This window comes from Leptonychotes weddellii, chromosome 14 (assembly GCF_054177405.1).
Source record: "Leptonychotes weddellii isolate Sample4059 chromosome 14, ASM5417740v2, whole genome shotgun sequence".
NCBI lineage: Eukaryota > Metazoa > Chordata > Mammalia > Carnivora > Phocidae > Leptonychotes > Leptonychotes weddellii.
In genome coordinates, this window is record NC_138382.1 from 78,968,444 (window position 1) to 78,991,022 (window position 22,579).

At 50.5% G+C, this 22,579-nt stretch overlaps 2 protein-coding genes across 4 annotated transcripts in view; both read left to right on the forward strand.

The window, feature by feature from the left end:
* The window catches only part of LOC102737400 (beta-lactoglobulin-2-like), a 3,923-nt gene extending 1,960 nt beyond the window's left edge, over positions 1–1,963 (forward strand). The window contains exons 4-7 of one of the 2 annotated variants that reach the window (XM_031034831.2): positions 290–400; positions 925–1,029; positions 1,289–1,334; positions 1,797–1,963. In XM_031034831.2, coding sequence (XP_030890691.1) covers positions 290–400; positions 925–1,029; positions 1,289–1,305 — 233 coding nt within the window. In that variant the 3' untranslated portion in view covers positions 1,306–1,334; positions 1,797–1,963. The remainder of the gene's footprint in view (positions 1–289; positions 401–924; positions 1,030–1,288; positions 1,335–1,796) is intronic. The other variant, XM_006739624.3, reaches the window with a different exon arrangement.
* A 12,892-nt stretch (positions 1,964–14,855) lies between these two features.
* Positions 14,856–19,843, forward strand: LOC102737703 (beta-lactoglobulin-2-like). 2 transcript variants are annotated; one of them, XM_031034828.2, is made up of 7 exons: positions 14,856–15,024; positions 15,455–15,594; positions 16,224–16,297; positions 17,042–17,155; positions 17,553–17,750; positions 18,357–18,580; positions 19,561–19,843. In XM_031034828.2, exons 1-7 carry the CDS (start codon positions 14,929–14,931, stop codon positions 19,585–19,587), a joined length of 873 nt encoding a protein of 290 aa, XP_030890688.2. In that variant the 5' UTR covers positions 14,856–14,928; the 3' UTR covers positions 19,588–19,843. The 2 variants fall into 2 exon arrangements, with proteins under 2 accessions (XP_030890688.2, XP_030890690.2); XM_031034830.2 differs by having other exon boundaries at positions 14,864–15,024; positions 17,553–17,657.
* The last annotated feature ends 2,736 nt before the right edge of the window (positions 19,844–22,579 follow it).

Consider the following 22,579-nt stretch of genomic DNA (forward strand, 5'->3'; position numbering starts at 1 on the left):
TCCCCTCTGCTGTCTCCCGCCCCCCCGCCCCCCGCCACCTGACAGCTACACACCTGGCCGGCCACACACCAGACCTCTCACCTTCAGCGGGTCTTTGTGCTCCACCACCCTGCCTCTCCTCTCCCTTTCCTCTCCTGCTGCCTCTGGCCATTCCTGCACCTGGTGCCGCCCCGTGGGGGCTGCAGGACAGGGGTCCAGGTGACTGTAGGAACGCCCACCAGCACCCGTGAGGGACGCTCCTGCTGGACAGGACTCCATCCTCACTTTGGTCCTTCTCTTCTCTCCCCAGATCTGGAGGAGAACAAGGTCTTCGTGCTCGACACAGACTACAAGAACTACCTGTTCTTCTGCGTGGAGAACACGGACGCGCCCGAGCAGAGACTGATGTGCCAGCACCTGGGTGTGCACTGACGATGCGCGGGGTCACCCCGAGTGGGACGGCGGCTAAGGACCCCTGGCCGGCACCGTGGGCACCCAGGGAGCAGACTGTGCAACATCCGAGTGGCCTGAGGGCCCGGGGGTGGCCAGTCTTTCTCTAGGGGTGGCTAAGTCCACTCACATTGCCTCAGAAATCGGGGAGAAAGGGGCCAGAAGGATGGCTGCTGGGTCAAGGGGCTGGACTTAGTGTTACTGGCTTGGTCAAAAGAGGAATACTAATTAGAAGCTTTAGTTGGTGGTAATGTTCTTAATGAAATGCAAGCCAGTGAAACCGGTAGCACAAGGCAGAGACATTCCTAGTTTGCCCGAATGAAGCCCTTTCTGGGGGTTATATACACACATCCTCGGTCAGCACATCAGCTATGCTGGGTGAGACCCGACAGCCTAGGGTGCTGGGCCCTCTCCTCCTGTCCACACGCCGTCCCGGGAGGAAGGGGAGGGGACAGGGACCCTGGAGCCCAGGGACTGACCCACCGCCCCCCACAGCCAAGACCCTGAAGGTCGACAACCAGGTCATGGAGAAATTCAACAGAGCCCTCGAGACTCTGCCCGTGCACATGCGGATCATCCTGGACCTGACCCAGGGCAAGGGTGAGCTCTAGCCCGCAGCAGGCACCCCCCGCCCCCCACGTGCTGTCCCAGCTCTGGCTCCCGTCAGGGTTCTAGAGACATCAGGGCAGCGTCTTCCTTCACTGGTGGCCCCCATTCCCCAGACCCCCCAGCTTGCGGGGTGGGAGGTGCAGAGCCCCTGAGGCAGGGTCTCCCGCCCCATCCCTCTGCCACAGCCCTCTGGGCCCAGGGCTGTCCTGGCGACTTGTGACCCCCCCATGGCTCTCCCTCCCCCCAACAGAGCAGTGCCGCGTCTAGGTGAGCTCCTGCCTGACCCGCCTCCTGGGGTAACGTACCAGCCCTGCCCCCACGTCTGGGCACATGCATGGTGGGAGGCGTCCCAGGGGACCCCAGCTCCCCTCCGTCGGGCCCTGGTCCCTCTTCAGGAATGGCTGGGACCTCCTGGTGTCCCTCCTGGTGACCACCGGGGCCAGGCTGGTAATTCCAGTCAAGTGCTTGGCTCTGTCCTAGAACCACTTAGGTCCAAGCATGTGCCCTCCTGTGGGGCCCCGTGCTTTCTTTTGGGGTTCAGGTTGTTGTTTTAAGGAGGTGGAGGGGAAACAGGGTGGGGAGGGGGTTGGGTGATGGTTGGGTGGCAGAGAAAGCCGAGAATGTGCAGGCCAGGGGCCGCATTATTAAGGGGAGATGTCCTCGCCACCCCCACCCCGTCCCCTCTCCCCCAACAGCGTGCTCTCTGCCTTTGTCTGTTTTAGTAACCTGCAAAACCCCATTGCTTGCCTCCCCCACAGGAGAAACCAGACCCTGCTCGCCCACCCCAGAAGGCAGAAGTTTCCTTGTCCTTTCGAAGAAGAAGCCTGCCACCCTGTCTTGTCCTCTTCCTCCTTCCTGGGTCTGTGTGCTCAGGCTGGGAGCCTACTCTCTGAGGACTCTAAATAAAGCCGCATGACCTCCCCTCTGTGAAGTGTGTTGTTGGGGGGGCCTGTGGGTTATGGTGCCTTGGGCTCTGCTGGCGTTTTTGGGGGATTCCGGAGGGGACCAGCTCCTGGGGGTAAATTTCCTCGGGTTTCTCGTCCACAGAACAGGAGAATCCACTTGCACAAAATTTGTAAACTATCTAGAAACTATCAGAATCAATGAGCTAGGAGGAAAACTCATAGCCCTTAATCCTTAAATTAGTTAGCTAAAGGAAACTAAAATAAATGACTCTATGGGGTGCCTGGGTGGATCAGTTGGTTAAGCGACTGCCTTCGGCTCAGGTCATGATCCTGGAGTCCCGGGATCGAGTCCCGCATTGGGCTCCCTGCTCAGCGGGGGATCTGCTTCTCCCTCTGACCCTCCCCCCTCTCATGTGCTCTCTCTCTCTCTCATTCTCTCTCAGATAAATAAATAAAATCTTTAAAAAAATAAAAAAGTAAAAAATAAAATAAATGAATCTACAATCAATTCAGGTTAGAAAAGAAGCATTAAAATAAGGAAAATAAGGTTCCTGTGCCCCCAAGGTGAGGGCAGGGATGGGCTTAGCTCCCCTGTGAGAAAGAGCTGGGGAAAAAATACAAATATGCAATTTCCAGAACTATCAATGACCACAGATAGAGAGAAATTTAATTAAAACTTCATAAGGGATTCAACTGTTTGGCTCTAACCTGATAGACTTAAAAGCCCCCAAATAGAAGATTTTCATAGCAAATGTAAGCATCCCAACAAACCCAAGAAGACCAGAGAAAAAGGAGACAGGTCCCTTATCAAGGCAGACAGACACACAGGTGCAGAGCCTCCCCCCGCCTGCCCCCAGCCCCGCCACAGCATCAGGAGGGGGCAGACAGGTCCTTTAGGAACAGGTGGTCAGGAGTGAGCAGCTCCAGGCCTGGGGGGCAGGCAACCCCTCCGCATCCCCTTACACCTGACAGACCTCACGGTGGAAGGAGGCCATAATGAGAACAGCGTTCCCCGCGCTTTCCATACAGGCGGTCCCTTCATCCCCGTGGCCATGCAGGGGGCACGCACCGGTACCCCTACTGTTCTCAGGGAGGTACAACGCGCTCCACCTGCCCGATGGGGGGGCATGGGGTGGCCCGGTGTCGATGCTCACACCCACCCACCTCCCGCCTTCCCCGCCAGGACACCCACCCGGGGGCAAAAGCCCCTGAATGGCATAGTCGCCCCTGGATTCCAACAGGAGAGCATCTGGGTGAATCTCAAACTAATTTCAAATGAACTACGTTCAGAGAATAAAAGAGGAAGAATGATTTCTCTGTAGATGGTGACGTCGGCTGAAACTCCTTCCCGTAAATTCTCTAAATGGATGTGGGGCAGTTTCCAGGATGTGCTGTCATGAGCTAACTTTCGGGTCAGAAAGAATGGAAGTAAGCCTATGCTCAGGAACGTGGAAGAAGATAGGCAGAAAGGATGAGCAGACATCAGTGAGTTAGTTGTCTACAGGGAGGAAGGTGGCTGCGCAGGCGGAGAAATTCGCGGGCACAAATTTTCATGCAATTTTAAGTTTTGGACGAGTTCACGTCTTATATATTTTAGATGTAAACTAAACTAAAAACCGAGGGACGCCTGGGTGGCTCAGTCGGTTAAGCATCTGTCTTCTGCTCAGGTTACGATCTCGGGGTCCTGGGATGGAGTCCTGCGTCGAGCTCCCTGCTCAGCGGGGAGCCTGCTTCTCCCTCTCCCACTCCCCCTGCTGTGCTTTCTCTCTCGTGCACTCTCTCTCTCTCAAATAAATAAATAAATAAATAAAATCTTAAAAAATAAAATAAAATAAAAACTAAAAGGCAGCAAGCAATAAAATGATAAACACACAGAAACAAATGAACCTAACTTCTGTAAAACTGACCATTTCGGAGAAAAAAAAAATGTTGACTTTTTAATTTTTTTCCAGTGACATGCTTTAGTGGCCCATGGCAAATGATCCATCATGAAGCGTGGTCAGTTCCAATATGAGGGGACGTAGACAGGGGTGGAATGAGCAGTCTCATCAAGAAATCTTGGTCAGATGCCGGGCACTCCCTGGTCACACCCTGTTCACTGTGCTGCCTACGCCCACCCTGGGGTCTTGCCCCTGTGACAGTGCCCCACCTACTCACACTTTGATCTTTTGTGGACCATATTCTAGAGAAAAAGAAATCTTAACATCAACCTAGTAGTAGCATTCGTGTTGGTGACGATATTGGTGTTCTTATCAGAGTCCAAATTGAAACAGATGGAACTTGAGAAGGGGCTTTGAAGGAGGACTCGTTTAGAAGGATCTGTCCCCGGGGCGCCTGGGTGGCTCAGATGGTTAAGCGTCTGCCTTCGGCTCAGGTCATGATCCCGGGGTCCTGGGATGGGATCAAGCCCCACATCAGGCTCCTGGCTCAGCGGGGAGCCTGCTTCTCCCTCTCTGTCTGCCTCTCCCCCTGCTCATGCTCTCTCTTTTTGTCTGTATCTCTGTGTCTCAAATGAATAAATAAAATCTTTAAAAAAAAAAAAAAAAAAAGAAGGATCTGTCCCCAGGGAAGGAGGGAGGGGGCTGGGGCTAGGGGAGCCAACCTCTGACTACGCACAGTCAATAGAAGGGACAGAGAAGGATTCACGTTGTCGTTGGAATAAACCAAAAGATCAGTGGAGCAAAATAGAGTGGCAAGAAATTTGTGTAGAAATTTAGTGGATGAAGGGGATAACATTTCAATTCAAAGAAGTAAGTCTTATTTAATAAATAGCACATAGCCCGCTGAAATCAGTGTAGTGTGTGTCTCACAACATGAATTGGGAGTCACCCCTCAGCTTGCAATTTCTGCAAGATTCATGTTACTGCTTTCTTAAATGTCGGATAGAATTTAATAGTGAGGCTAACTGGGGCTTGAGATTTTGGCAGGGGAGGGGAGATTTTCATCCACAAATTCAATTTCTGCAATAGATCTATGTCGATTCTGGCTATCCACCGCTTCTATAATAAGCTTTGATACTTTGTATCTTTCTAGGACTTTATGCATTTTGTCCGAGTTATGAGAATTATTTCCATCTAAAGTGTTCCCTTAATATCCTCTTTTTTTGAGAGAGAGAGGGAGAGAAAGAGCACATGAGTGGGGAGGGGGCAGGGGGAGAAGGAGAGCGAGAATCTCAAGCAGGGGCTCAATCTCACGACCCTGAGATCATGACCTGAGCCGAAACCAAGGATTGGACACTTAACGGACTGAGCCCACCCAGGCACCACTTTTAATATCCTTCTAGTTTCCATAAGATCTGTACTGGTGTCACATTCTTCATCCCTAGTAGTGATATATGTCAACTACCTGGGTTTTCCTGATTAGTCTGGCTAGAGGTTTATCCATTTTCCTGACCTTTTCAAAGATCAAAAGTTTTTTTTAAAAAGATTTTATTTATTTATTTGACAGACAGCGAGAGAGAGCACACAAGCAGGGGGAGCAGCAGACAGAGAGAAGCAGGCTCCCCGCTGAGCAGAGAGCCCGATGCGGGGCTCGATCCCAGGACCCCGGGATCCTGACCTGAGCCGGAGGCAGATGGTTAACCAACCGAGCCACCCAGACACCCCTCTTTTTTTCAAGATTGTATTTATTTATTAAAGAGAGAGAGTGAGAGAGAGAGCATGAGCGGGAAGCCTGATGTGGGGCTCAATCCTAGGACCCTGGGATTATGACCTGAGCCGAAGGCAGGTGCTTAGCCAACTGAGCCACCCAGGTGTCCCTCAAAACTGTTTTTGATTGATTTTCTCTATAGGTTTTCTGTTTTCTATGTCATCAATTTTTGTTATCACATTATTTCTTTTCTTTTGCTTGCATTGGTTTCAAGCTGTTCTCCTAGTTACTTAAGCTGCAGGCTTAGATTTTGCAATTGAGCATATTTATGTGGCCTAATATAAGCATCAATGCTACAAATTCCCTTCAAAGTGTGCATCCACATATTTTAATATATTTTGTTCTCATTTTTAGTTAATTTAAAATACTTTTCTGAGAAGAATCAAATCGTATCTTAGTCTATTGAATTCTTGGTGTTTCTCTATCGATTTGCAGGAGCTCTTTATATATTAAGGAAATTAGATACTATTTGTGCTATCAGTTAAAAATAATTTTCCTCAGTTCATCATTTCTCTTCTTACTCAGTTTGTGGGGTCATTTCAATGTGTTTCCTCTACGTGGTTAAACTCACCAGTGTTTCCTTTTGTAGCTTCTGACCACTGTTGCAGAGTTTTGATCATTTTTGGAGAGGCCTCTTATATTCTGGATACTGAATTCCTGAATTTTCATTGTTTCATTGTTTTCATTGTTCAATCTTTTGCTCCATCAGGAATTCATTTGTTTTAATTCATGAGTTAGGACTTAAGCTATATTTTCCAAAATGCCCACCCCGTTCTCCCCGCATTCCTGATTCTCATGTGTGTTTGGGTCTGGTCAGAGACTTTTCATCCATTCTACTGGGCTGTCTGTGTGCCAGAACCCCAGTGGTTTGGTTTTGTTTGTTTTATCTTTGAAGCACAGTTGACCCACCATGTTCCATTAGGCCCAGGTGTACAACATAGTGATTCGGCATCTCTACATGTTATGCTGTGTGGTCACCGTATGTCGCCATACGTGCTACTGCAATATCACTATGTTCCCCGGGCTGCACTTGTCATCCCCGTGACTTACTCATTCCATAACTGGAAGCCTGGACCTCCCACTCCCCTTCACCCATTTTGTGCATCCCCTCTCCTTTGGCAACCACTAGTTTTTTCTCTGTGTTTACAGGGTCAGTTTCTGCTTTTTGTTTGTTTTGTTTTGTTTTTTAGATTCCACATATAGATGAAATCATACGGTATTTGTCTTTCTCTGCCTGACTTATTTCTTTTTTTTCTTTTTTTTTTTAAGATCTTATTTATTTATTTGAAGAGAGAGACACAGCGAGAGAGGGAACACGAGCAGGGGGAATGGGAGAGGGAGAAGCAGGCTTCCTGCAGAGCAGGGAGCCCGATGCGGGGCTCGATCCCAGGACCTGGAATCATGACCTGAGCTGAAGGCAGACGCTTAATGACTGAGCCACCGAGGCGCCCTGCCTGACTTATTTCACTTAACATAATACAGTATTACGTTGTCGCAAATGGCAAGATCTCATTCTTTTTTATGGCCAAGTAATATTCCATTATATATATGTCACACCTTCTTTATCCATTCATCTATTGATGGACACTTGGGCTGCTTCCATGTCTTGTCTATTGTAAACAATGCTGCAACAAACATAGGGATGTATATATCTTTTTGAATTACTGTTTTCATTTTCTTTTTTTTTTTTTTAAAGATTTTATTTATTTATTTGAGAGAGAGAGAATGAGAGACAGAGAGCACGAGAGGGAAGAGGGCAGAGGGGGAAGCAGACCCCCTGCTGAGCAGGGAGCCCGATGTGGGACTCGATCCCGGGACTCCAGGATCATGACCTGAGTCGAAGGCAGTCGCCCAACCGACTGAGCCACCCAGGCGCCCCTGTTTTCATTTTCTTTGGGTAAACACCCAGTAGTGGAAAATACAATCTTTCTATTTTTAATTTTTTTAAGAACCTCCGTACTATTTTCCACAGTGGCTGTACCAGTTTGCATGCATGAGGGTTCCTTTCTCTCTACATCCTCACCAATACTTGTTGTTTCTTGTGTTTTTGCTTTTAACCTTTCTAACAGGTGTGGGGTGGTATCTCATTGTGGTTTTGGTTTGCATTTCCCTGATGATGAGAGATGTGGAGCATCTTTTCATTTATCTGTTGGTCATTGGATGTCTTCTTTGGGAAAATGTCTATTGAGGACCTCTGCCCGTTTTTAAATGGGATTTTTTTTATTTATTTTTATTTATTTTTTTTTTAATTTTTTGATGTTGAGTTGTTAAGTCCATTTTGGATATCAACTCCTTACCAGGTCTATCGTTTGCAAATATCTTCTCTCACTCAGTAGGCTGCCTTTTTGTTTTGTTGATGGTTTCTTTTATTGTGCAGAAGCTTTTTATTTTAGTATAGTCCAGAACCCCAGTGTTTTAATTATTTTATCTTAACATCTGGTGTGGATAGTTCATCATCCTTATTGTCTTTAACAGAATTTTGTTAGTTATTCTTATTTAAATCTTCAAATATACTTTAGGATCAAATGGTCTGGTACAAAATATGGCTGATATTTTTATGGGCTTGCATTACATTTATGGGTTGACTTGGGAAGAATTGACATCTTTATGGAACATTCTAGCCACAATTATGACATGCATTTCCTTTGTTTGTGTCCTTTGTTGGGTCCTCAAGAATGTAATTCTTTTTTCACACTGAGTTTGTATAATTTTTGTTAAATTTATTATTAAAAATAATTTTGAATTTTATCAGAGCCTTGATAGTATCACCAGAACTGATCACATAATTTTTCTCTTGTGATCTATTACTATGATGAATTTTATCAATAAGTTTACTAATATGAATTATGCTCACAATCCTGGAATGAAGCTCTTATGTATTGCCCTCTGAAAGCATTACTGTGCTCTGTTTGATAATATTTTAGTTAGTAATTTTACACTGATATTCAAAACTGAGATTGATCTGTACATTTCTTGGCAGGTTTTGGAAACAAAGTCTTAACTTGATAAAAATGATTTGGAAAGTTTCCTTATTTTTTTAGCATTCAAATTAACTTTCCTTAAAGGCATACTAGATTTTCCCTGTATGTCTATTCGGAACTGGTATTTTGGGGGGAAATACCTCCTTAATAACTTATTTTTCCTTTTTCTAGTTTTTTTCCTAGGAAATTAGTCCATTAACACTCTATAGTTCTCTCACTGTCAGGTTGGGTAACATATTTTTCTAGAAACTATTTCATCCAACTTTTTATTTATCCCGTGAGGTAAAGTAAACCTTTTCCTTCAAATGGTTCTTTACTTTCTTCTCTTTTTGTGGTTATTTTCCCAATAGCATTTATTATTTGATGTATATTCTCTTTTTCCCTTTTTCCCTTTTTCCTTGACTAGGGCAAATGCTCCCTGTTTTATTGGTATTTCTCAAGAACCACCACTTGACCAAATATACCATTTTTCTATTTTCTGATTCAGTAACTTCTGCTTTTATATTTGCAGTTTCTTCCTTATCCTTTCTTATGGTTATGTTGTTTTTCCCCCTAACTTTTGAGTGGTATAGCTAATTAATTTATTTTCGTTCTTTTTATTTCTTAAAGTTATCTTAAGGACAACAGATTTCCCTCTGAGTGCCACTTTACCTAGATATCTCAGATTCTGATGTGCTATGTGTTCATTTTCATTTTCTAAATATTCTGCAATTTTCTCTTTCATTCAAGAGTTGCCCTGCAATTCTTGCAGTAAGAAGAACCATAGACTGGTCTAGCTCATAAAGAGGGTAAAATCCAGTTTTGATCATCCTAAAACATGAGTTGAAGTGTCAGAAAGTGTCTGCCCTGGTTTGTCCTTTGGGTCAAGCGTTTCTGGGTAGGTAGAGAAAGCCTGGTGAGTAACAGGGCCAAGTTCAGGATTCTGAGTCCTATTTTGATTCTCTCCTTATAAATATTTATCAGCACCACCTTAGTCCCCTAATTACCACTTGCAGCCTTAACACTGAATGGTGTTCACCTGTTTCCTGCCCCACTCAGTTAATTATCAGATCCAGCTGTCATTTGAGTTATTAGGAAGTCCCAGATGGAGCCAAAAATTGAGCTAGTGAGACACAAAGATCCATTGTGAAGAAGTGCCTGAGGACTCTACACAATCTGGGAGGTCTTGGGCTCACCATGGGTTCAGGAAGATGGCCCAACACCAGGTTGAGGAGGGCCCTGGGAGCTGGACGTGATGTTCTATTCCAGAACGAGTTTCTGGCTGACCTCAACAGCCCTGGCCTCAAGGCCAACCTTGGTTACTAACTGTGGGTAAATATAGGTCAGGGACTTGGCACATTCTATCTCATTCTTGACACCTGCACAGGAAGCTGATGGGGGAGGGGAGGGACAAAAGGTGACGATGGACATGAAAGCACCTTGGAAAGTTGGAAGGATTGTGAGAATGAGAAAGTAAATGGCCTATCCAATACGAGTTAAGGAAGCCATTCATCCATCCATCCAACCATCCAAACATCCATCTACCATCCATCCATCCCTCCAACCATCCATCTACCGTCTATCCATCCATCTAGCCAACCATCCATCCAACCACCTACCATCCACCCATCCATCCATCCACCATCCATCATCCATCCATCCATCCACCATCCATCTACCATCCATCCATCCATCCATCCATCCACCATCCATCATCCATCCATCCATCCACCATCCATCTACCATCAATCCATCCATCCATCCACCATCCATCATCCATCTACCATCTATCCATCCACTATCCCTCATTCCTTTTCCTTTGTGTGCCCTGTTTTTACAATCTTTGCTATCTCAACACTGCCTCAGTAGAGTCCCTTGAACAGTTAACTCTGGGATGAATGCTACAGAGATTCACTACACAGAATACAGGTAACTTTCAAAATGCAAAACAATTCTTTCTGCTACACAAATATAGATCAAATGGTGTTATTGGTGAGATGACAGATATATGTGTCAAGCAAGGCTGACAGATTCAGCTGGTAAGGAAACAATGAGCCCTTCCTAGATTCAGAAACTGTATTACTTACATCGATAGCAAAAGCAAGATGAGCAAGCGTGCCAACACCCATGTCTCTTGTTTTACAGGATGACACCAGATCCAGAAGGATCTGAATATAGCAATGCAACAATAGTGGTGGGAAGTCCTGTTACTGAGAAGCCCCTTCTAGGCAAAGCTGAGTAGCTTTGCTCAGAGAGGCAGCCTCATACTGCATCAGAACCTGGGAGGAGATGACACTCTCTCGTCGCAGCCTCCTAGGAAGATGTGGTGGTAAGTGGGAAATGCTCTCATAGCAGCTTCTCCCAGGCCTCCCGTGGTCTATGTTTCGGAAGGATCACAAGGCATCTGCCAAGGCTCGTATTCAGCATGGTGTAAATCTTCACCCGCCTATGTGGATATGTGCAAGGTGTCGAGGGTGCCACAGGGAAACGAGGCCCTGACAGTATGGGCCCCAAATACTTGGAGCCTTCAGGAAAGGCCCTCTCAGAAAAGGGTCCCTAAACCTTGTCTTGAACAGGGAGGATGGGTTTGCCCACTGGCATGCTGCAGAAGGTTGCCGCTCTGCTGTGCTCAGAGGCATGGGGATGGGGGTATCAGGGCGGGTTCCTGAACTGCAGATATGCACTTGGGGCAAAATTCAAAGGTAAGGCAGGGAATGCAGGAGCTTAGGCCCTAGACAGGGGGTTAGTGAATCAGCAAGTATAAATCTTGGGAGAGCAGGAGATCCCTGGACAACCCCGCAGACTGTGAGCCCTGTTGGGGAAGCTTTAACCCGGCTTGAATCAGAATCAGAGGTGGGGAGAAGCAGCCAGTAAACAGACCTTCTCAATCCCCAAACCCAGAGGCTCTGCCTTTGGGTCTTGAAGGAAGCCAGGTGCACACCTTTTTGTGATATTGATGCACGTTCTGGTTAGAACACTTCCCAGCAAGGAGGGTATCTGCATTTCTTTGTTTGTGTTTCAGTATCACGACACAATCCCACTGGCACGTAGGACTTTTCCCTCTCCAGTGCCTGGAACCAGGTGAGGCTGAGGGTGCGGAGGCCACGTAAGGGGCATGCCCAATGGCACATTTGCTAAAGAAACACGAAGTTGAGTGACAGAGAACTGGCAGTGAGAACAGAACAGAGGACGTGGACAATTTACAGGTGAAACGCAAATGTCAAGTGGGGGAGGATGGAAAATTCAAGGATGACTCCCAGGGCCCCTCACGGAGATGCAGGAAGAGTCGGGTCTCTGGGAAAAGAGCCGGTTCGGAGGTGTTTTGGGTAGGAGCTGGGAGGTGTCCTGGGAGCTAGGGAGCTGACCTGGAATTCGGGAGACTCACAACCGAAATGAAAGCTAGAGGTCTAGAGAGGGCAGCCCAGACCCTTGGGAGCGGATGAGACCCCAGTAGCAGAGCACGAAGGACGAGCACTCTGGGCGTGGGGAGAGATGGGGGGCTGGAGAAGGAAAACAGCCCAAGGGGTGAGGAACCCCAAAGTTGGAACAGGTGTTCCCAAAGGAGCCAGGACTGGTCAACAGGCCGCACTGGTGGAGAGCCCACCGCTGGAAACCATCTTTGTGTCTGCAGGGTGTGAGGCTGGGTGGAAACCAGACTGCACGGCGGGGAGGGTGGGTGGGCGGGGTATCATCGTCACCCAAACCCTGGGCCATGCAGTGCAGGGAAGAATGAGCCAGCAAGGGTGAGTGTGGGTGGACATGAGGGGGCGGGTCTCTGTTGTTGTAAATGTGCGTTTCACCCCCCATTGTGACAACGGTCTCCCTTAAGGGGAAGCTGTTGGAACAGACTCCAAGATGGACGCACAGGGCACTTTGTTGACTATGGCCCGGCACCACCGCCCGGCGAGGTCCTGTGGCCATCGTGAGAGGCGGGCAGGAGGGAAACGGGCCCCACTCCAGGCCGGCCCAGAGCCGGGGACAAATGGGAAGCCGGGCAAGTGGGGAGCAGCAGGGAGCTGGCCTCCTGACTGCAGGCTGAGCCTACTGTCTGTGCTGGGCTTGAGGAGCCCCGCTCGTCCTGCCCACCCCGCAGAGGTGTGAGCCTGGGGACGGCCATGGGTACAAATTTCAGCCGCCCAGGGGCCAGTTTCCACAGCCGGACCGCATCAGCTGCCTTGCACCCATCACACCAGCTCGGAGCCCCAGGTGGACACTAGCCAGAGCCCCTCCCCTGCACCTGTATGGGGTCCGCTGCAGAGGGGGGCCCCAGAGGTGTGAGGTCTGCCACAGAGGGGGCCCTGGCAATGTGTGGTCTGCTGCAGAGGGGACCCGGAAGTGCCAGGCAAGCTCCCCTTGCAGGCAGAGTGGGCATCGTCCTGCCTGCTCTGTGAGGCCGGTCAGTGTGCACCTGACCAGTTGCCAAGGGTGGGGATTCTGTCTCGGCCTCGTCCCTCAGAGACGCCGTTCCCTCTGTCAGGCTCATGTGTTGAAAGAGCATGTGAGGAATCACTCCTTTCTTGGGTTTTCACTTTGCAAGGGCAACGCATCTGGGGTAATATAAAATCCCATTCTTGTCAAGATTTTGGGACTTCTAGAAATTCATGGAATTCGGGGCGCCTGGGTGGCTCAGTCAGTGAAGCATCTGCCTTCAGTTCAGGTCATGATCTCGGGATCCTGGGATCGAGTCCCGTGTCGGGCTCCCTGCTCAACGGGGAGCCTGCTTCTCCCTCTCCCTGCCGCTCCCCCTGCTTGTGCTCTCTCTCTCTCTGACAAACAAACAAATAAAATCTTAAAAAAAAAAAAAAAAAAGAAATTCATGGAATTCTCAGATCAAGACATAAGGTCTGCAAATGCCTACATCCACCCAGGCCCCGGTCACTATCCTCCGCAGGGACCGTCACACCTCAGCTCCTCCAAGCCCTCCATCCCTTCTTCGGGGGCCCCGGCATCCCCAGCACCCGGGCCTGTGGGATTGTCTAACACTTTGGACGTGAGGGCCGTCATTGTCTTCTCTGGCTAACGAGCTCCCGAGCTGGGCCGGCAGCGGAACCGGCTTTATAACCAGGTGCTCATAAAATGTCGCTAGAGAGACCTGCAGGCGGGTCATGTGAGGACAGTAAGTTGGTCAATGCGGTTTGTGAGCACCGAAAAAATAATCAGGAAGATACTAATCAGAAGCGCCTCGCTGGTCAGCCCCAGACTAGCCAGGTTTTTCTCTTCTTTTCTTCCTCTATTCATGTAATTACTCCTTCCCTCTCTCTCATCAAAACCCCTTGCTCTCCCTGTATGAGCCGAACACTCTTCTGGTCACTCCAGACCCTGTGCTCCCCAAGCTGCCATCTGAGACCCCAAAATAAAGGCTGTGTTCTTTCCAGTTTGGGCTCCTGATTGACAGGCCCGCTGCTGGGTCCCAGGTCCCCTGGTCCCCCTCCCCACCCACTGCGCCCCCACATCCGCCTCCATCTCTGAAGCTGGTCAGCTTGCCAGCCACACGCTCGTCCACCTGGGCCCGGAGGCCTGCTGTCTGCCCACCTGCATTCCCGCTACTGCTGCAGCCCCCACCCCCACCCCCAGACCTGCAAGGGGGTGAAGGAAGCAGGCTGCCCGTGCTTTGGGGCACCTAGAACCCGCTGACGGTGGCCTAGGGAAGGAGGGCAAGGGCTGTGGGGGGTCCTGCCAGAGTCCTCTGGACACTGCATGCTGCTCGTCTGCCCAAACATCTGAGAGCCCAGCCTTTGCCCCCAGATGATGACCCGTGGGCCCAGATGGCCATGCAGGGGCAAGGAGGGGGTCCCCATGGAGCACAACAGACCACATAGCCACGTCCAGCCCCAGGGCGTGCACGCTCAGGACAGCTGTGTTACTGGGTGCCCCTTGGAGGGACCGGGAGTGTGAAAAAGTGTGCCCCTTGTGCAGGACAGATGGCCACCCACCGGCACGTCGTCCACAGACCCTGGGCTTGCATGGGGCTCTCCCGCCCTCGGGGACACAGCTGTCCTCAGTGCTGACTCTGACCTGTTGTTGCCCAAGATCGCGACCCAGGAAGTGTTTCTGATGCTGGCGGCCAGCCTGGGCCCACACTCCAGACCCTCCCCTTGGGGCCTGCCAGGAACTGTCCAGGCCCCGGGGACACAGGGACCTTCTTGTTTGGACTCAGGGGGAAGTCAGTGACACTGTCCCAGAAAGAGGGCCTCGCGCTGTCCTGGAAGATAATGTCCTTGTGACCCTGGGGCTGAGCCACAGGGGATTCCGAGAACCGCGTGGCCGGGGGCCCGGACGGTGCTGGCTCGCGGGGGCCCCCGCCCCCACATAAGGGCCCGAGCCCGCTGCCCGGCCTTCCTCACTCCCGGGAGCTCAGCGCAACCACAGCCGCAGCCATGAAGTGCCTCCCGCTCGCCCTGGGCCTGGCCCTCGTGTGTGGCATCCAGGCCATCGTCGTCCCCCAGACCACGAGGGCCCTGGATATAAGAAAGGTATGGGCATGTGGGGCGGGTGCTGGGGGGCCGGGGCCAGGGGCAGCTGATGGAGGACGGGAGGGCCGACTGCACACATCAGTGAGGCACAGAGCTAGGGCACATCTTCGTCCCCCGAGTGCTGGCTCCAGCCACCTCCGTGTCTCCCTCTCGCTCCCGGGGTGGTCACCTATGACGCGGACGCACCCCTGAGTGGGAGCTTCCTCAGGACAGTGCTGGGGTAGAGAGCATGGTTGTTCCAAACATGCAAGAACCGCACACGGGCATCACGTGGTCGGTGATCCTCACACGTGCTGAGTCCTGACTCACTCGCTGCGCTGCCTGAGAAACGTGTGCAGGAGACCAGCCAGCAGGCCGGGGTGGGAGGGCGAGCCCCCCGTGGGCCGGGGCCCTTCCCGCCCCCGACGGCAGCTCAAGGCCCCCTCCGCAGGTGGCTGGGACGTGGCACTCCATGGCCATGGTGGCCAGCGACATCTCCCTCCTGGACGCCGAGACCGCCCCCCTGAGGGTGTACGTCCAGGAGCTGAGACCCACCCCCGAGGACAACCTGGAGATCATTCTGCGCAAATGGTGGGTGTGCCCCCCACCCTGGGGTTGGGGGCCAGCGAGGGCCTGGCTCCTGGACGGGCAGGTGGGCGGGCAGGGCAGCGTCCTGATGGGAGCCGGCGCCCTGTGGGTGGTTCCCGGTGCCCTCGGAGCCCCCGCCCTGGGCTCTGGGCCAACAGGCCGACCACACAGGGCGGCCCCGGGTCAGTGCGCAGAGAGGCCCGTGTGGAGGCCGGCTGGTCAGCTGTGGGGCTCGGGCCCCGGGGGCCTGGGCAGGTCCTGCCGCGAGCCCTGTCTGCCCCTGGAGTGGGGGCCGGGGGCTCAAGGAACTCTGAGTGTGACCCATGATGAGGTCCTTGGAAGTGCTGTAACCCAGCCCCTCCCAGAGAGGGTCAGTTTTGAGCTGGCACATGCCCTCCACCACCAGGCAGGTGTCCCGGCTGGCTTTGTCTGCGCCATTGTCAACTCACCTGAATCGCCTGTTCAGGGCCACAGGGCCACTCACATTCGGGCCAACCCCTCATGACATTGCTCTCAGCTGGCCCAGGGCCAGACGGGGCTGGGTGTCTGCAGGGCGTGTGACACTTCCTGGAGCCGGCTCCTGTCCCTACAGTGGGGTTCATGGAGGACCCCAGCACTCTTTGGCTTTTCAGGGAAAACAGTGCATGCGTTGAGGGGAACATCATGGCCCAGAAGACTGAGGACCCAGCCGTGTTCACGGTCGACTGTAAGTGCCCCCGCCCCGTGCCTGCGGGGCCGCCCACCCCCACCCCGGTCAGCACCCCCAGGCGGCCCCGGACAAGCAGTGCCCCCTCCGCATCCCGGCAGCAGGGAAGAGTCAGGCCCTGCTTCTCCCGCGTCTACACCACAAAGGGCACTCGGCGGGGTGATGAGGCCCGGGGACCCCACTCCCTCTGGGGCGGGCTCAGCCCCCCGGCCCCTGCGCCCCCTGCTTGGCAAGGGAAGACAGCAGAACAGCATCTGTCTCGCTGCGACATCTGTGTGGCCGTGCAGATGGGGGTCGGTGCAGGGATGCGTCTGAGGGCAGGCGTGCAGAAACTTCCCTGCTCGGGGCCCAGCGGCCTGTGGCTCCGTACACATGTCCACAGAAGCCAGACCTGTGCATAAACACACTGTGCATTTGCCTCTCGGTCCTGGAACCTGCTTCTGGAACATTCTGGGCCTCACCCGCCTCGCCTCCAGCCTTTCTATACCCCACCGGCCCTGTCCCCCGGGCCTAGCGGCCTCCCGCCCTGCCCTCGGCCTCCTCTGGGTCAGGGCCCTGGGGCCTCCCCACAGCTTCCAGCCCTCCCCTGCCACAGGGCCCACCTGCCCTCTCCCGAGTCTGTGGGAGGAGGAAAGGCCTGAGGGGGGGGCGTGCCCTTGGGGTCAGGGAAGTGGCCTGAGACGCGAGGGAGATTCGAGGGGCACCCAGACAGATTTCAGGCCTCTGCTCCGGCCTCTTTTCCAGACCAAGGGGAAAGAAAGATTTCCGTGCTGGACACAGACTACGCCCACTACCTGTTCTTCTGCATGGAGGCCCCCGCGCCCACCGCGGAGAGCAGCATGATGTGCCAGTCCCTGGGTGCGTAGCGGAGTCCTGCAGGGGCGCTCACCCCGGGCCCTGGGGACGGGAGGGGGAGGGGCTGCCTCCCAGCCCCCGTGGCTCACGTTAGCAAAGGTGATCAGTTGTGAGCCGCTGTGGGGACTCGGGGACGAGGAACAGGCCGAGTGGGGGCTGAGGCAGAAGGGGGAGGGGGTTGTCTACGAGTGGAGCCCTCTCCTCCCAGCGCTGTCCCGGGAGGAAGGGGAGGGGACAGGGACCCTGCAGGCAGGGGGGCTGAGCCCCGAAGGCCACCCTGGGAGCTGACCTCAGGACGCTGGTGTGTCCTTCCTGCACTCGCTCCCCGGGCGGGGTCCCTGGGTCTCCCCGAGGTCGTCAAAGCCCTGCGGCCCAGGGACTGACCCACCGCCCCCCACAGCCAGGACCCTGAAGGTCGACAACCAGGTCATGGAGAAATTCAACAGAGCCCTCGAGACTCTGCCCGTGCACATCTGGCTCTTCTTCAACCCGACGCAGGTGGAAGGTGATCACCGCCACTCCCCACGTCCCCACTTGCACTCCGCGTGGGGCTCACCCACCAGACAGCCCCGAGCACCGGGCCCAGCCATCTCCCACGGTAGCCCCCATTCCCCAGGCCCCCCAGCTTGGGGGGTGGGAGGTGCAGAGCCCCTGAGGCAGGGTCTCCAGCCCCACCCCCTCTGCCACACCCCTCTGGGCCCAGGGCTGTCCAGCAGGGCTGGCGACTTGTGATCCCCCCCCACGGCTCTCCCTCCCCCCACACAGCAGTGCCGCATCTAGGTGAGCTCCTGTCTGACCCGCCTCCTGGGGTAATGCATACCAGCCCTGCCCCCACGTCCTGGGCACGTGCACGGTGGGAGGTGTCCCAGGGGACCCCAGCTCCCCTCCGTCGGGCCCTGGTCCCTCTGCAGGAATGGCTGGGACCTGGTGTCCCTCCTGGTGACCACGGGGGCCAGGCTGGCCACAGGCCCACTCTCTCCAGTGGCCTTTCTGGGATGTCCTCCTTGTGTCCCGGTCAAGCTCCCATGCAGATGTCCCCATGGCCTCTTCTGGGCAAGGATGTGGGCAAGCGTGGGGGGCTGGCGTGGGCTGACCACCACTCAGCCCGAGGTGGAGAGGTTGTCCCTCACCCCCCACCTGGGAGGGGCTGGCGAGGGCCCAACAGGCTCCCCAGGAATCACAGGGGAGCCCTCGTCCCTTTCAGGTCCCAGAGACGACATCGCCCCCTCCCTCCCCCATCAGAGGAATCAGGAGGGACCGAGCCCCAGGTCCTGTGGGACCCGCTCCTCCAGGGGACGGGGTCCTCGGGGCGCCAGCCTGAGGTGCTCTGCTCTGAGCCACTTCTCCTCCAGCAATAAAGAACTCAACCAGCCAGCAGTCCGTCTGGGTCTTTCTTGGTCGATGCGTGCAGGCTGCGCGGCTCGAGGGGTGAGGCGCAGTCAGGGTTCGGGCTTTGGCACCAAAGCAGGTGACATCTGGGGATCAGCACTCATGACGGGGGTCTCTTTTAAACCTGACGGATGAGATAAAAGGGCCGCAGGGGCGGTGTGCCCATTAACGCTGCATGCCACGCAAACTTCACAAAGGACAAGTGAAAAATGGCTGGGCACTTAATCTAATAAATACCGATAGAAAACCGTAAATAAGTTACTCGCCAGTCAAAGTCTGTGCTCTTCTGAACGTGCAAGGCTGTCTTTCAGAAACATGAGGGTAATTGCCTCCAGGTAGCCTGGGCATCGAGTTTCACATGCCTAAAAATGCACCAACCTGTTCTGGGTTAGGACCAAATAGAGGTTTCCCCTGTCAGGGGGTCTGAGAACAGCGGTCAGAGGAGACCTGTTCTCCACAGACTTTTAGTGTTACTAATGTAGGGTATGGAGCCACAGAAGAAGGCCTTCTTAAATAACAATTTACATATAACAATATATACACATATTTTTATTTATGTAAAATTATATATAAATGTTATAGATATGTAAGTTTGTGTGTAATATTACTGTTTTAAATATATAGATGGAATAGATACATTTCTAGAAAAATATTAATTACAGTTTGGGCTAAAAGGGAAACTTTAAACATTTTTAGAAAATTTTTAACTGAGGTGTAGATGACACATAATGTCATATTAGTTTCAAGGGTCCAGCCTAGTGATTCGACAACTGCGTACCCTACGAAATGTCACCCCCGTAAGTGTGGTCACCATCTGCCATGGTACAAAGTTATTACCACTATTATTGACTGTATTTTCTGTGTGCCTCGTGACTTATTTATTTAATAACTGGAAGTCTGTACCCCTCATCCCCTTCACCTGGTTTGTCCCCCTCACTGGCAACCACCAGTTTGTCCTCTGTGTTTATGAGTCTATGTTTTTCTTTGTGGCTAATTTTTTCATTTGTTTTGTTTCTTAGATTCCACATGTAAGTGAAATCAAATGATGTTTGTCTTCGTCTGTCTTTCACAATATCCTCTAGCCCCATCCGTGTCGTCGTGAATGTCGAGATTTCACTCTTCGTTGTGGATGAGTAGTATTCCACTGGGTGTATGTACATCACATCTTTATCCATTCTACGGAAGGATGCAGGCAGCTGCTGTGTCTTGGTTGTTAAATTGATGCTGCAGTGAACATGGGGGGGAAGATATCTTTTCAAATCAGTGTTCTCATTTTCTTCAAGTAAATACCTAGAAGTGGAATTGCTGGGTTGTATGACATTTCTGTTTTTAAGTTTTTTTAAAAATGTGTTATTTATTTATTTGAGAGAGCGAGAGAGGGAACACAAGCAGGGGGAGGGGCAGAGGGAGAAGCAGACTCCCCGCCGAGCAGGGAGCCCGATGTGGAGCTCGATCCCGGGACTCTGAGATCATGACCTAAGCCAAAGGCAGACGCTTTAACCGAATGAGCCACCCAGGCAATTTTTTTTAAATATATTTCAAAAGTATCTTGTCCCTTTCATGAGGCAAACTTTTCACATATCAAGAGTGTCATTCAACATAAGCTGGTTTATGCTGCATTAACAAACAACCTTAAAATCTCAGTGGCTTAAAACATCAGATTTATTTCTTGTTTATTGCAATTTCCTTTACAGATTAGTAGAGATATTGCACCTCATGGCCACTCGGGAATCCAGGTGATCAAACAGCCACTCCCAGGAGTTTGCTGGTCACCACACTAGAGGGAAAACATAGACATGCAGAGGACTTCAAGCCATCCACCTCTTCTCCACCCATTGGTCAGAAGTTGTCACTCAGCGAGAAGGAAGCCGAAAATAAAATGCAATCTTACCTAGGCCTGGAAGGGAACATCCTTAAACTGATAATTTAAAAAAACAAAAACAAAACAAAACAAGCAAACAAACAAATGTAACCAGCTAACATCATTCTTAATAGTAAGAAACTGCTTGCTCTCCCCCTAAGATTGACAGCAAAGCATGGTTGTCCGCTGTCAGTATTCCTGTTCAACATCATGGCTGAATGTCTTAGTGCAGTAAGACAATAATAAGAAAGAAAAGACATAAACACTGGAAAGGAAACATCTAGCATGACTGACAAGGCAAAAAAGAGAGAAGACACAAATTATTAACTCAGGAATGAAAGAAGAGTTATCACCACAGCCCCACAGACATCAAAGGATAATAAGGGAATATTATGAACACCTCTATATAGACAAATTTGACAATTTAGATGAAATGGACCAATTCCTCGAAAAATACAAGCTACCACAACTCATCCAGTATGAACTAGATAATCTGAATAGCCCTACACTTATTAAGAAAATTAAATTCCCAATTTTAAAACGCCACAAAAAGACATTTTCAGGCCCAGATGATTTCACAGGAGAATTACACCAAATCTTTAAAGGATTAGTATGAATGCCACACAACCTCCTGCAGAAAATAAAAGAAGAAAGAACATTTCCCAATTTGTTTATGAAGCTAATATTACTCTGATACCAAAACCACACAAAGAGTTAAAAAAAAAAAAAAAAAGGAAGGGGGGATTACAGGCTAATGTTTCTCATCATTACAGATGCAACAATCCTTAACAAAATATTAACAAATAGAATTCAGCAATATATAAAAATAATTATACGCCATAACAAAGTGGAGTTTATACCAGCGATGCAGGGCTCATTCAGCACTTGAACGCCAATCAGTGTAACCCACCATATTGTTAGGATAGCAAAGAAAAATCGTATGATCATATCAATCAATGTAGAAAAAACATTGACAAAATTCAGCAGCTATTTGTGATAAACAAATTTTCAGAAAAATAGGAATAGAGGGAGCTTCCTCAACTTGATAAAGGCATCTACAAAAAACTTAACACTGTACTTAGGGGCTCCTGGGTGGCACATTCAGTTGAGCATCCAACTCTTGGTTTCAGCTCAGGTTGTGATCTCAGGGTTGTGGGGTCGAGCCCCGAGTGTCTGGCTCTGCGCTCAATGGGAAGTCTGCTTGAGATTCTCTCTCCCTCTCCCTCTGCCCCTCCCACTCATACACACACACACTCGCTCTCTCTCAAATAAATAAATAAATCTTTTTAAAAAATAATTAACACTGTACTTAATGGGGAATGATGAATGGATGGTGAATAATCAGGAACATGGCAAGGATGCCTGCTCCCAATCCTCTTATTCATCAGAGTGCGGAAAGTTCCAGCCAGGGCAATAAGGCAAAAAAAGGTAATAAAAGGAATACAAATCTGAAAGGAAGAAATAAAAGTATCTCATTTGCAGATGACACAATTATCTAGGTAGAAAATCTTAAGGAATCTACAAAAACAAAGAAAAACCGCCTCGAATTAATGAGTTCATCAAGGTGGCAGGATATAAGATAAACATACAAAAATCAATTACAGTTCTACATACTAGCAATGGACATATGGACACTGAAATTAAAAATAGAATACCAGTTTTAATCACTCCCAAAAAAGTGGAATACTTTGATGTAAATCTAATGAAACATACACAGGATCTGTATGCTGAAGACAATGCAATACTGATAAAAGAAATCAAGGAACATCTAAGTAAATAGACTTACTGTGTTCATCAACTGACACTCAGCAGAGTAAAAGATGTCAATTCTCCTCAAGTTGGTATACAGCTTTAAGGCAATTCCTACCAAAATCCCAGCAGGGTTTTTTGTAGACATAGATAAGATTATTCTAAGATTTATATGGAAAGACAAAGGTACTAGAATAGCTAACATAATTTTGAAAAAAAATAATAAAATGGGAGGAACTGGTCTACCAAATTTTAAATCTTATTATTTGGCCAAAAGAATCAAGACTGTGGTATTTGTAGGGACATAGACACACGGATCAGTGGAACAGAGTAAAGAACCCAGAAATAGACCCACACAAATACACCCAACTGACATCCAGTTACCTGGAGTGGGGTGTCCCTAAAACCATGCTAAATCCTTCCGAATT

Coding starts and splice junctions, on each gene's coding strand:
- LOC102737703 (XM_031034828.2), top strand. CDS start 14,929: ATGAAGTGCCTCCCGCTCGCCCTGGGCCTGGCCCTCGTGTGTGGCATC. Junction 16,298..17,041: donor AGCCGTGTTCACGGTCGACT/GTAAGTGCCCCC, acceptor CCTCTTTTCCAG/ACCAAGGGGAAAGAAAGATT. Junction 17,751..18,356: donor GGGCCCAGCCATCTCCCACG/GTAGCCCCCATT, acceptor CGTCCCTTTCAG/GTCCCAGAGACGACATCGCC.